The sequence below is a fragment of the Mastigoproctus giganteus genome, chromosome 5 (assembly GCF_048544385.1).
Source record: "Mastigoproctus giganteus isolate SK-2022 chromosome 5, ASM4854438v1, whole genome shotgun sequence".
In the NCBI taxonomy this organism is placed as follows: domain Eukaryota; kingdom Metazoa; phylum Arthropoda; class Arachnida; order Uropygi; family Thelyphonidae; genus Mastigoproctus; species Mastigoproctus giganteus.
This window is the reverse complement of record NC_143579.1, coordinates 64,504,179-64,517,696: the sequence shown is the minus strand read 5'-3', so window position 1 is coordinate 64,517,696 and position 13,518 is coordinate 64,504,179. Positions and strand designations below refer to the sequence as shown.

The 13,518-nt window shown below is 36.7% G+C and overlaps 1 protein-coding gene across 7 annotated transcripts in view; it reads left to right on the top strand.

Moving 5' to 3' along the window:
* The window catches only part of LOC150085455 (uncharacterized), a 1,845,429-nt gene that overhangs the window by 1,334,723 nt on the left and 497,188 nt on the right, over nucleotides 1-13,518 (top strand). For all 7 annotated transcript variants that reach the window (XM_090374043.1, XM_090374041.1, XM_090374042.1 and 4 more), the window contains one exon: nucleotides 8,532-8,702. In XM_090374043.1, the coding sequence (XP_090230169.1) occupies nucleotides 8,532-8,702 (171 nt within the window). The remainder of the gene's footprint in view (nucleotides 1-8,531; nucleotides 8,703-13,518) is intronic.

Here is a 13,518-nt window from a genome sequence, read left to right as displayed (position 1 = left end):
AAGTTGGACAGTAAAAGGATGTTGACTGGTCGCAGCATGTGTTTGGATTGCTTTGGAAGAGAGAGCAGGAATTGTAGAAGTTAATTCAGAAGAAAAGTGCCCATGAAAGTATCTATAGAAAAGGCATGCAGCAAAAACATCTATGAGACAGAGAGCTGAGTCATTCATTAACCTAACTGCCCTGTTTTGAATGGAATCTAGAAGCCTGAAAGAGGTTTTGGGGGCACCGCCCCAGATGTTAGAACAATATTCCATGATAGGGCAGATTTGCAATTTGTATAGAGTTGAACAGCTGTTTAGAAGAAAAGTAACAAAGAGGTCGAAAGAGAAAACCCATTTTTTTTAGATGCATATGAAGCAATATTTGTAATGTGCTTATGCCAAGAGAGATTAGAAGTCAGAGTAATCCCTAATAGAGATACACAATCTTTCCTAGATATCAGATTGTCACTGAAGGTAAGAATAGGAGCAGAAGAAACCTTTTTGCAAGATATAAGACAGGACTGAGTGTTAGAAAGATTAAAATCAACTAAGTTATCTTTGCCCCACTGGAGATCAGCATTTAAGGAATAGGTGGTGGATATTTAAGAAGTTGTTTGTGCAGGGCAAGGTTTCTCAAACTGGAAGGTGGAGTGCAATGTACTTTCAACAACAAATCAATGGAAGAAGGTCATTAATATACAGGGTGTCTCAAAAATACGCAGCATAACTTCAGGAATGAGTTCCTCATATGTAGACAATAAAAATATTTTATATCAGCATAGTTCTGGAAATGCTTGATTCCCGAGTTATTAACCGGAATGTCTTATCTCCCGCAGGTGATTTCCTTCATCACAAGGTACTGACAGAATCTGGTGGTTTTCCATTCTGACCATGTACCCAAATCAGGAACAAGCAGATATGCACTTTATGTACAGTTTGGCAGATGGCAATACTCTGGAGGCTCATCATTTGTACCCCAAAAGGTTCCCAGAACGACGATGTCCAGACAGGAAAACATTTGAAGGTATTTATCGCCGCCTTTGTGAACACAGGGCCTTTACACCTCATGCTGCTGACAGAGGACGACCAAGATCTATGACTCCTGAAGTAGAGGAGGAGATTTTGGATGTTGTGCATGCCACTCCTGGAATCAGCACAAGCAAAATAGCAATGCAACTGGCTGTTCAACGTTTGACTGTTTGGAGAGTGTTGCGAGAACCAACTGTATCCTTACCATCTGCAACGGGTACAGGCCTTGTCACCAATTTGGCTCGTCTTCGCGAGTCCATGAGACGTCGATGTGATGCCTGTATTCAGGCAGAAGGTGGAAATTTTGAACAATTACTGTAAGGTGATGTGAACAGTTAAGTGTCATAGACAGACCTTCAAAACTCGGAAACCAAGCATTTTCGGAACTATGTTGATATAAAATATTTTTATTGTCCACATATGAGGAACTCATTCCTGAAGTTATGCCGTGTATTTTTGAGACACCCTGTACAAGAGGAAAAGAGTGGGAGAAAGAATGGAACCTCATAGAACTCAAGTATTAGTGGGAAAGTTAGAAGACAGAGATCTGTCTATCATCAACTGCAGAGAGCATTCAGAGAAAACTGGATTCCCAATTATAAAAAACTGTTGGCAAACCATAAATGGTAGCTTATTTAGTAGACCTTTATGCAAAACACGATCAAAAGCCTTTGAAATGTCAAGCAAATTGCTTGAGTTTCCAGTGTGAAAGACCACGAGAGTAAGGGATGTTCAGCTCCCAAACCAATCTGTGTAAATTGCCAAGGAGAGCAACCTGGCTACTCGAGAGCATGCCAGCAGTGGAGGGATGAAAAAGAAATCCAAAAAACTAAAAACAGAGTTTGATATCTCCTACTCAGAGTCTAGAAAATGCATCCAACCAATAAATAGCAGGACCTTCATATGCTCAGGTTTCTGTGCAGGAAAATATATTGACCTGTACAGGAGCATATAATTTAACATCTATAACTATATGTTGCCTGTAAATAAACAGGAACAGACACAATTTGGCCTCAGTAGCCCTTGTGTTGTTAAGCTATATACCAACAACAACAGCACCACCTATAATACTTGAAACAATGGTTGTAGAGAATAAGGAGGTACCAGACGAATCAGTGTTGGAACTCTTTGCAGAGGAAGAAATGGACATGGGACAGCATCCATACTTCCCCAAAAAAGATAAATTCAAGACTGACAAAAGTATGCCCTCAGCACCTTGGAAGCCGTCTGATGGACCTGCCAAAATAATGGCTAAATTCCTACAATGGAATTGTCGTGGATTCGAGAAAAATATGGATGATGTCAAGGCCCTCCTGCAGAAACATGAGCCAGTCTGCTTTTGTTTGCAGGAGACTTAAAGGCAAATGATGACCCTGCCATGCATAACGTCCCAATTTTTCGTAAGGATAGAATTGCGGATGATCTTGCTCGTGGAGGAGTAGCTATCCTTGTGGGCTACCAGAACCCAGTTCAGCCCTTGCTACTTACAACTAGCATAGAGGCTGTTGCAATTTGCCTTACATTGGGAATTTTATTAACTGTCTGTGCTGTTTATTTGCTACCTGGGACTGACATCTCCCAGAAAGACCTTGATTCTCGGGGATTTTAATGGACATACTACCCTGTGGGTTAGTGCTAGCATCAATGGAAGAGGACGAGTCATAGAGCATATGCTAAATGACAATGAATTCTCCCTTCTAAATTTTGGAACAAACACTTTCTTCCAAATGCCTACCATATGTTTTCTGCCATTGATCTCTCTATCTGCTCCCTTCCTCTTCTCTCACTTGGGAAGTGGAGGAGAACCCATTTGGAAGTGATGACTTCTCTGTGATAACCTGCTTACACAGTGGGAGACCATGTCTGCTTTTAGGTTACCACGGTGGAAGTTTGATCAGGCTGACTGGAATGCCTTTCAACATCAGGAAAATTTTGAAATCACTGCAGTCAGTCAGGAACCTATCAGTGATGCAGTAAGGTACATTACAGAAAATATCGTCCATGCAGCTACATGTACAATATTCCTCTGATATCTCACCACGGCCAACCTTATATCCTTTAAATGCACACGAGCGAAAGCATGCTACACTAACCGTCAGAGTCAGAAGGAATCATGGATCCATTTTATGTCATCTATTACCCAGTCTGCCAGCGCTAAGGTGGTCTGGGATAAAATCTGGAAAATGAAGGGAAAATATACATCTCAAAAAAATAAATAAAATACTGGAGAATGATTTTGGAATGAGTAATGAGTTAATTAAATTTTTAGCTTCATAAAATTGGCACTGAAAGAAAAAAATTAAAATTATTTGAACTAAATATCGGAAATTTTTTGGAACAAACAGAGTACAAGCAAGAATTTTACAATAAAATACAAGAGCTTTTTATGTTCTGCGTGTCGCACATAATTTAAATTTAGTTGTGTCTGATACAGCACATGCTTCAACAACATCAGAATTATTTTTTGGAACATTACAAAGATTATACACGATTTGCACTGCTTCACCAAACAGGTGAGATATTTTAAAAAGGCATGTAAAAATTACTGTGAAATCTCTACCAGAAACAAGATGGAAGAAAAAATAAAAGCTGTTGAAGCAGTACGATATCAGTTACGGAATATTACAACTGCCTTAAATGAAATCAAAGAACAGGCCAAAGGAAGAGATGCAAAACTGCAGTCTGAAATACAAGGTTTGTTAACAGAAATTACTTCTTTTAAATTTAATATAAGTGTAGTTGTTTGGTATGAAATATTGAGTATTATAAAATAAAGTAATGAGTAAAGTAATAAAGCCATGTAAAGTAGTACAATTGATATGAACACTGCAATTATATTGATAGAAGGTGCCCTTAGTCAACTAAATGAATTGAGAATATCAGGATTTAAATTGTGTGTGAATAAAGCTATAGACATTGCAACTGAGTTGGAAGTACTGTCAGCATTACCAGAAGTGCGAGTTTACAGAAAAAAGTGTGAGTTTACTTGAAGAAATTCAGTCTTTGCAGCAGATTTTAAAAGGAAAAAAATTGGTTGCTTAGAATTATTGACATTTATTCAAGAAAAAAACTTAGTTCAATTATATCCCAACATTGTCATTTCTCTTCGGAATTATTATCATTGGCAATTACGGTTGCATCTAGAGAGAGGAGTTTAAGACACAAAATGATTAAAACATATTCACGAGCAACAATTGGCCAAGAAAGAATTAATGCATTGGTCATTATATCAATAGAACAAGATGTGCTAAAAGATGCGAGAACATTAGACGTTATATACAAATTTATATCTAGTAAATATCGTAAGGTAATGATGTAAAATCTTTTAAGTTTATAGACATAATGTACTAGTCTTTAAAGTTTAAATAAATGATAATGATTTGACTAATTTTTTGGGTGTTTCCTTTATTTTTCAATTTATGAAATTTTTCAATTTTACGAATATTTCGCCTGGGGCTGACAGAAATTTTGGTACTGCACTGTCTGACACATTCGTATTTGCTGAGGGCTAATGACCCTCCTATGTGCAAGTCCTGTGACACGGTTTTATCTATTAGACACATTTTAACTTACTGTCCATATATTAGCAATACTCATTTTACCACTTTTAACCAGTGGTAGGATTCAAATAATTTAACAACCGGTTCGCTGCCCTAATGACCGTTCTAAGTATAAAAAAAACTATATACCGAAAGGTAGTTTATTATTTCATGCAGTTAATACTTAAATAAGAACAATAAAAGAGGTCCACAAAACTAGATTATGTTATAAGAAATAATTTTAAAATATTAATGAAAAAATATTAAATAATACCTGACAAAAAACAATAAAACTGTTATTTAAGATATTTCCATATTGCTTCTTGATTGGCGTCCTCGCTTGCAATTTTCTTCGCTTTTATCCGAGCATCATTGGCTGAGTGATTTATCCTTAACCACTGTAGGAGTAGGATCCCATTCCTTTAGAGGTAGGCCCATTAGACTAATAGTCATTGTGTTTGATATATTAGAAACAGTTAGGCGACTTCTCTTCTCTGAACATATTATTTTCATCTTTGAAAAACCCCTTTCCGCTTCTGCTGAACTTACAGCAATTGTTCTGACAATATTTTTAGCTCTTTGAACACTTTCAGGAATTGCATAATTCTGGGAATTTTTTTAAAACGTTTTCCAAGAAATCTCGATAATCATTAATATCAATTTGGTAATTAAAAATGTCATTAAATATGAGTAATTGTTCTTCAGCTGCTTTCCATGGAACTAGTACTTCTTCAATATTCCAGTAATCTGGCTCCAAAAAATTGAGAAATTGTAATTTATTCATATCTTGAAATTGGCTACAACTTGCTTTTAAATGTTCACAATCCATTAGTCTTTTTTTTTTTTTTTTTTTTCAAATTCGTTACGATGTTTTCTAAAAGTCTTTCCTGAGGAAGCCCGAGACAAATCGATGATTTTATACAAATTTTATATTTTTGAACGTTTCTGAAGTAATTAATTCAACCTTTTTTTTCGTATGGACCCTTTTCCTTTCCAAGCATTTGAAATGCTTTAATAGATCTTATCACGAGTTTTTCAGCCTTTATTAGGTCTATATTTCTTGCTTGCAGTGCATTTGAAAGAAGAGAAATTTCGTTTAAAATATCAATCATCAATGCCAAATCAGTTATAAAATATATATTTTCAAGACGGGCAGGCATACCTAAGTACTTTTTATTTGAATAAAAATAGTGATGTAGTGCTGGATAAGCGCACCACACAGCTAGGGTTGACCTTAAACTACAGGCAGCCCATCTTGGTCTCAAAATTCTACCAATCTTTATAATTTCAATTCCAAGTTGTTTGGATATTTCGGAAAGTTCAATTTGGTTCTTATTGGATTGATGAAAAATAGTATATATCTTATCAATAAATATTTTAAAATGATTTACTTGCTTTGTTTCCTTTATCGAATCATCTAAAACAAGATGGAGGCGATGATTTAAACAGTGCCATATTATTATGTTTGGAAACTCTTTTGCAATTCTAGTGCTCACTCCAGATTTTCTCCCAAGCATAACGCTGGCACCATCGGAGCAAAATTCTATTAATTTTTTTTCTAGGTAGTTCTTAGTAAACCCAACATTATTTAAACTTTCCATAACTGAAGAACATATTGTCTCTGCATCTTGTTTTTTCCAATTCAACTAGTTCAACGAAAATTGTTGGTGATGTAACTGAATCCAAGGCCAATTGTAATACAACAAATTCTGATTTTGGTTTCTTATTGAAAAAAATCTGTCAAACTCTGTTGCCTTTTCATCCTTTTAAGGGCTACTGCAAAAAATTTTAAAAATGTTTTATTTTAATATATTATAGAGCAGGAGCGAGCGGATATGTGCCAATATATTTGAATATTTTTACTGGTTCTGTCCACGTGTGGTCATATCATAAACTTTTATAAACAAAGCACTATGCTTATACCATTGATAAACATCAGTCAGAACATACATTTTCTTCATTTTATCGATACTAAACGAAAATTTCTTGCTGAATTAATAAATGGCATAGAATACCAGGCGCCCACCTTAGAGAGAACCCTGATCACAAGTGCCATTTTAACAACCGGTTCGCCGAACTCAACAAAAAATTAGGTATCGGTTCTGCCGAACCGGTGTGAACCGGCTGAATCCCACCACTGCTTTTAACCATCTGACTGAGCCTCATACACTCCATCAGATTTTATCCGACAATGACAAGTGTCAGCTGTTTTTACTTTTTTACAACTTATTAATTTATTTACATATATATAAAATAAAGCATATATTTTTAGAATTTATACTGCCTTTTATACATATATGCATTTTTAACTTTTAGACGAGATAACTTTTTCAAAGTTAACAGATTCTATTTTTACCTTTCCTTGGCACATAATAGCCATTGTTGTTAATGTGCCAAAAAAATTCTTAAACCAAACCAAACCAAGCATTCCATAGGAATGCAGTATATGTATTTATATATGTTTAAAATTCATTATTCTTTTTTTTTTTCTTTTTTTTTTTTTTTTTTTTCTTTTTTTTTTTTCAAAGAGTGCATCTGACATCACACATCTATCATCACACTTAAAGTTTGCTTAACCACATTTTTGAGGAACTAAACCCTGTCACTAACCAAATGATACTGGTACTTTTAAGCAACTTTTTGTTGACAAGAACTATAAGATATGTTTGAGTTTTCTTGTGGGAAATTAATTCATTGCATAACACATATCTAGTTTGTTTATAATTATACTTTCTTTCTAATTATACTCCTACAGAATTGCATAAAAGAATATTAAATTTTTTTATCATTCTTATTTCGACTCTGATTTTTGAGTTATTTCCTAGAACAGTAAGAAACAATTTTACCTGCTTTATCAGATGAATGCAAATAATAACTGTGCTGTTAATATTGAAAGAAAAGATAAAAAAAACCAATAATTTTTTAGTAGTGAAAAAGTCTGTTAATAGATTTCTAAATTGGTTCTCAGCCAGTTGCAATAAATGTACTTTTTCCTCTGCATTTCTGACTGCTCAAAATGTTAGCCGTGCCAAAATTAATCAATTTAAAAATTATGGGACTGAACATGAGTTCTGTATTGATCTGAAAATGAGACATCCTGAGGAATTTCATGATAAAACATTACCACATTCAAAGAAATTCAGAGTTAAAATATCAGCAACCCTACTGTGAACTCAGATTGGAATGTTAAGACATTGGATGGGCTCAAAAAAAATTAATTAATTAAACAATTGAGGTTTGGAAATATAGCAACTGTGAAGCCTCAATCTGTAGCCCAGCTTTGGCCCAGTGACCTTTTTTTTTTTTTTTTTATTCTTAAAGCTTGAAGGACATCTCCAAGGCAACAGACATGATTGTGAAGAAATTCCAGCAGCAATGAAGAGATCAACCTCTCAGCCAAAATAATTTTACATGAACAATATACAAAAATATTTTAAAGCATTAGACAAAATGTAGAATTATGCAGAAAAATGATATATAAAATTGGACAACTTTTTTATCTATGAGATTTTTTTTTTTTCGTTACAACATAATTATCATCACCTTTTGCTTTTCACTGTTGACTGCATGTGTATGAATCAACAAAACACATTTGTAGAGTTTATGCATTAAGAACTGTCTTTTGTTTTCTTATTGTGTTTTGATATCAAACAATGTATAGAAATTATGGAAAAAACATTTAATACAAATTCGAATAAAACATTTATCACTGTAAAACGAGTTTGATGAGGCACCATATCTGGATATAAAAATATTGTTGTACTGGATAGCAAAAGATAACCTTTTCATTACCTTAAAAATTTATGTAGCTCTGAATCCATTAGAGCAGACCCATAAATTTTTAAACTGTTCTGTAAATTTAGGCAGCTTTCTTCATTACACTGTTAAATGTTTGTTATAAAAATGAAGGAAAATTAAACACAAAATATTTTGTTTCATATTTTGAGTGTTTTTATTTAATTTGGAGTTTTATTCATATAGGAATTGTACAATGATCTGGATGGTAATCGTTACAAAGTGGAATCAGTACTACAACAAGGTCAAACTTATCTAAAGCGATCAGGTGAAGGATCAGCTAAAAATTTACAGCACAGCCTTCGTACACTCAAGCAAAGATGGGATAGTGTTTTGAATAAAGCAAATGATAGAAAGGTACTTGTCCATTTTTATTTTAAGTGTGTGTAAATTTACTCACAGTTATAGGGCATATTAATATACGATGCAGTATAGATGAAAAGATTCACACACTGAAACTAATCAGTCAACTACACTTTTCTCTTGTCTGCAGATTAATACCAATAAATTTTGTTCTTATAGTTGCTTTTATATCTGTAGATATTTAGAAGATTCCCTTGAAGGAAATAAATACTTAATTCATGATCATTTTAATAATGTACTGTATCCTGTACTCTCTGTTCATCATATTAGAATGGCTCTGGTGCTTATTATTTCTTGTGGCCAAGAGATTTCTCTGTGCTCAACTGAGTTATTTAAAAGTGACATAGTTCTTATTTTTTAATATTCTTTTAATTTAATTGTAGTAACTCTTAAAAGTCTCTTTTGTGGTATTAACTCTACTGAAACTTCAACCACATGATCACTTGGCACTACTCCTACCTCCTTGTGGTGTAGTTGATAACCTGGGTGGTGAAAGAGCAAAAAAGGAGTGAAAACTGACTTTAATATCTTCCCACTTCCAGAGTCAACAAGCTCTTGACTAGCAACATCAGACCTGAGTGCCAAGAATTTTGTGTGACAGCAATATTGCTAAAAGTGACTATACAGTTTTTTCTTTTGAGTTCTGGTGCTTATTAAATTTCCTTATTTAATAGAAGCTTGTCTCAAAAAAGTATTTGAAGAATGCAAGGAAAGAAAGTTCTCTTTTTTTTTTTTTCTAGTTTATTTACTAATACTTACTACTCATTGATTGGTCACACTGGCACTATTTCTGCCTCCCTGTGGTAAACCTGGGCAGGAAGAGATCACCCAGGGCCAAAAGGAATTGCTATGGATTCTACCACTATGGACACTGACATATTCCTGACATAAGAATATCAAAGCCTAGTGGAGGCTCTAATGCCTGATATTAGAGCCTACATAAACCTAACAAGCATTATCAGTAGGCACAATATTGCCTATGTAGTCCTTGCACTAACAGTCACAACAAACCTCCAAGCACACTGAATAGTACCTGCCTATTGTGACTGAATAATTATGAGAGCATCTTTGTATTCAAGGGAGGCACCTGCAGACTGGAGATATATGAATGTATCCCAATTCACAAAAGAGGCTCAAAGGGAGACATGAGTAATTATAGACCTGTTACCTTAGCTTCTGTTGGTAGCCAGGTGGGCAGGAGCAGCAGTGCATAGCACACGCTTCTTGATTAGACCGTGGTTCAAGCCCATGACCACCAAATACGGAGGATGCGGAAAGGTCAGGGAATGACCACCGCATATCCCCGGAGCAATATGGCCTTAGTTGCTAATGTTCCTAAAAACCAAATAAACAACAACAAACAGCTTCTGTTGCAGGGAAAATAATGGAGACTAGTTAAAGAAGTAGTGCAGGACCATCTAGACAGGAGTGCAGTTATACTTCAGTCATAGCATGGATTTGTTAAGGGGAGATCTTGTCTGACCAATCTGATTGGATACTATGATGCAGTGACAAAGGAACTGGATGAAAAAATAATTTTGATATCATATACTTAGATTTCAGGAAAGCTTTTGATGCTGTTGTACATAAAATACTGCTGTACAAGTGTGGTATTAATGGATAAAGGGATGGTTGAGTGGGAGAAAACAGAGAGTGGTTATCATGGACACTGCTTTTCATGGATTAATGTTTATTAGTGGAGTTCCACAGGTTCAGTGCTGGTCTTGGCGCATTATAGCCTTAGTAGCTAATGCGCCAATAAAATCAAAACCATACCATACCAGGTTCAGTGCTGAGCCTATTTTTTTTTTTTTTGTCTTTATTAATAATATTGATGGCGGTGTATCAGGCTTATGTCTAAGTTTTCAGAGGATAAAAAGTTGGCAGGGTGGTTAATAGCAGTAATGAAGCTCTGCTGCTGCAACAAGATCTAGAAAAATTATGCAAATGGAATCAAAAATGTTAATTGAAGTTTAACATTGGCAGATGCAAGGAACTGCATATGGGTAGCAGTAATCCCAGAGTAACATACCAAATGTGTGGTACTGCATAAACATTAGTGGCAAAGGAAAAGGACCCAGGGTAGTTCTCTGAGCAGTGTAGATAGGCTACCAGGGCAGCTCATGAGGTTTTGTCAAAGATATACAGGAATTTTTCTAGCAGGGATAAGAAGATGATTATCTTATTGTATAAGCCAATGGTCAGGGTGCATGTTGAATATGCATACAGGTCTGGAGTCCTCATTTTAGGAAAGGTGTAGAGATGCTAGAAGAGAAGAGCAATAAGATTGGTGAGGGGAACAAAGGAGTGCTCTTACCAAGAAAGGTTTCAGTTCTGCAAATTGCAGTATCCGGAGAGACTAAGCACCTGCAGGGTGATCTGATTAAGGCGTTTAAAGCTTTGAATGGCTTGAGCAAACTCAGTGCAGATGAGATCTTTCTCTTGCTCAGACTATGCACACGAGGGGGCATAAATTCAAATTGAGGAAGTGGTTGCAGAATATATGTGTGGAAATTTGCCTTCAGCCAGTGGTTCATTGATTGCTGGAGCAAGCTCCCATCTGTTGTTGTGGAAGTGGATAGTTTGAATAAATTCAAGCAAGAACTAGACAAACTATTGGAGGGGATGGATGGGGGTATTAGGTATGTTGAGGATCTGACAGCACCTGGGATTTCTCCCATCTCTGTGTATGTTCTCTGTATTGGACAAGCCAGAAATTTAAAGGTGTGTAGGGTATGTAATATGTTGTGCCCCTAGTGAGACCCGATGTTACCAATACCAGCCATGGGGAGGCCGGCCGGGTGTTACCAATATTTGTACTCTGGCAGGTCCTGCCACTTACTTTTCTGGGATTTCAGTGGCTAGGACCAAAAAAAAAAAAAAATCACGGTTGAAATTAATGATACTTAACAACTTAGTATGCGACATGGGGCTGTTTGGTAAAAGTGAGTTTTAAAAACCAAATAGGTTTGGGCAAGAATTTTGATGTTCTCTTTTAATTTTGACATGTAGGGCTAAATGCTGTGGAAGACAAAAGTTTGGGGGGAGGCTGAAGACTCAGGAGAAGAAATTGGAAGTAAGGAGCCGATAGAGTAGATGGCCCCTGCAAGCAGTGAAGCATGCCCGTGCCCCACCAGAGTGAGAAAATTGGGAAGGAGAGGCAATCCTTCCCCCCTTCCCAGGAATTTGGAAAGAAAGATCCGCTCAAGAGAGTGCGGATTTGGGTTGCCAATGGCCTGTCCCGGCGGGAGAGTATATATCATCTCCGTCAGTTTGCAGTCCCTGAAAAGCTGGCCGTTGAGTCTCATCCAGGTGGGACACTAATAGGGAGTTAAATCTGGGATGTCATCTTTCCGGACTGCATATAGTCTGGGTCCTATTTTCTGTTCATTATCTTGGGGTCATAATAAAGTCTACTGACTATCACTATGGGGTTTTATCCCTTCCGTGATCTTTACTAGTCCTTACATTACCTTTTGTCATTATGTAGTGGGTCTATGCTGCAAGGTCTTGGGGCAGTGTCCCTTTGTTCTGATGCCATGAATATTTAAAGGTGTTTTTCGCTCCCATTGGCGGTAATTATGCCTCTTGTGGTTAGACAATATAATGTCACTTGTCTTTTTCTAGTGCATTTTGTAGTCAGTCCAAGGTCTGTATAGTCGGCTCCTCTGTGTCGTCTTGCTGCTATTTGCAGGTTTGGTTTGCCTCATTCTGTTAAGGTCTTCTGTATATGGCGGTTAGTGTTTGCCGCCTGGTAAATAATCCCTGGGCATAATCAGTTAAGACTAAGTATTCCTCTTGTGTATCTATTAGATGTGACTCAAGATTCCCTTGGTAGATAGTGAACTCTAGTCATTAGTCTGCATCTAAGGTCTTCATATTGGGCACACTCAAACATAATGTGCACCCAACTTTCTTGTTCCCCGCAAGTATAGCGCAGGTCCTCCACTATTCCCAATGCTGTAAGCTTTGCATTGAAAGCCCCATGACCTGTAAGGAGGTAGGTTGTGTAAAGTCTGGGTTACAGCCAGGTTGGGAGAATGGGGTATAATCTTGTCTACTTCCGGGATGAACTTTTTGGTGATATTCCCTTTTGTTGTGTTTGTCCAGCAGTATTGCCAGGTTTGTTTTAGGTATTTCTGCAGCCTGTTCTTTTCAGCTTTGTGGGTTGCTCTGTTATCCACTGTGTTGTCTAGATGGGTGCAAGGCATTCCATTGGTTATATAATAGGTTATTCCAGTGCGTACAATGTCCAGGTCAAGGGGAAGGGCTCTGGCCAAGACCTGTAGGGCAACAGTGCTAGTGGTGCTGCAGACTCTGGTAATGGTTAACAGGATAGTTCTATGGATTAAGTCAGTTATGCATCTGTTTATGCCGGTTGATGCCTTGTGATACCAAACCGCAGAGGCATATGTTATAGTTGGTAGGAATGTCATTTTATAATATAAGGAGAGTACACGACGTTTAAGTCACCAGTCACGACGGACCACACGGGCTAACGGTGCAGAATACTTCCTTAGATGTGCGAGATGCTGCTTGAAGGAAAGATTACAATCTAATATTACCGCCAGGTACTTAAGTTGGCTTTGGAGTTTAATTGTGGTGTTGTTCACCTTTATTTGAGGCAGGCTGCACATGTCAAGGGAGCCTTTCAGTAAGATTGAGGATGTCTTAGTCGGTGAGATTTTTAGGCAATGTAAGAGGGTCCAGTCCTGTAGTATCTTGATGTCATGGTTTGCTTTTACCTCCAACTGTGCTCTACTGTCGGCAGCAATTTTCAAGATCAAGTCGTTGGTGAAAGCTTGCGTTT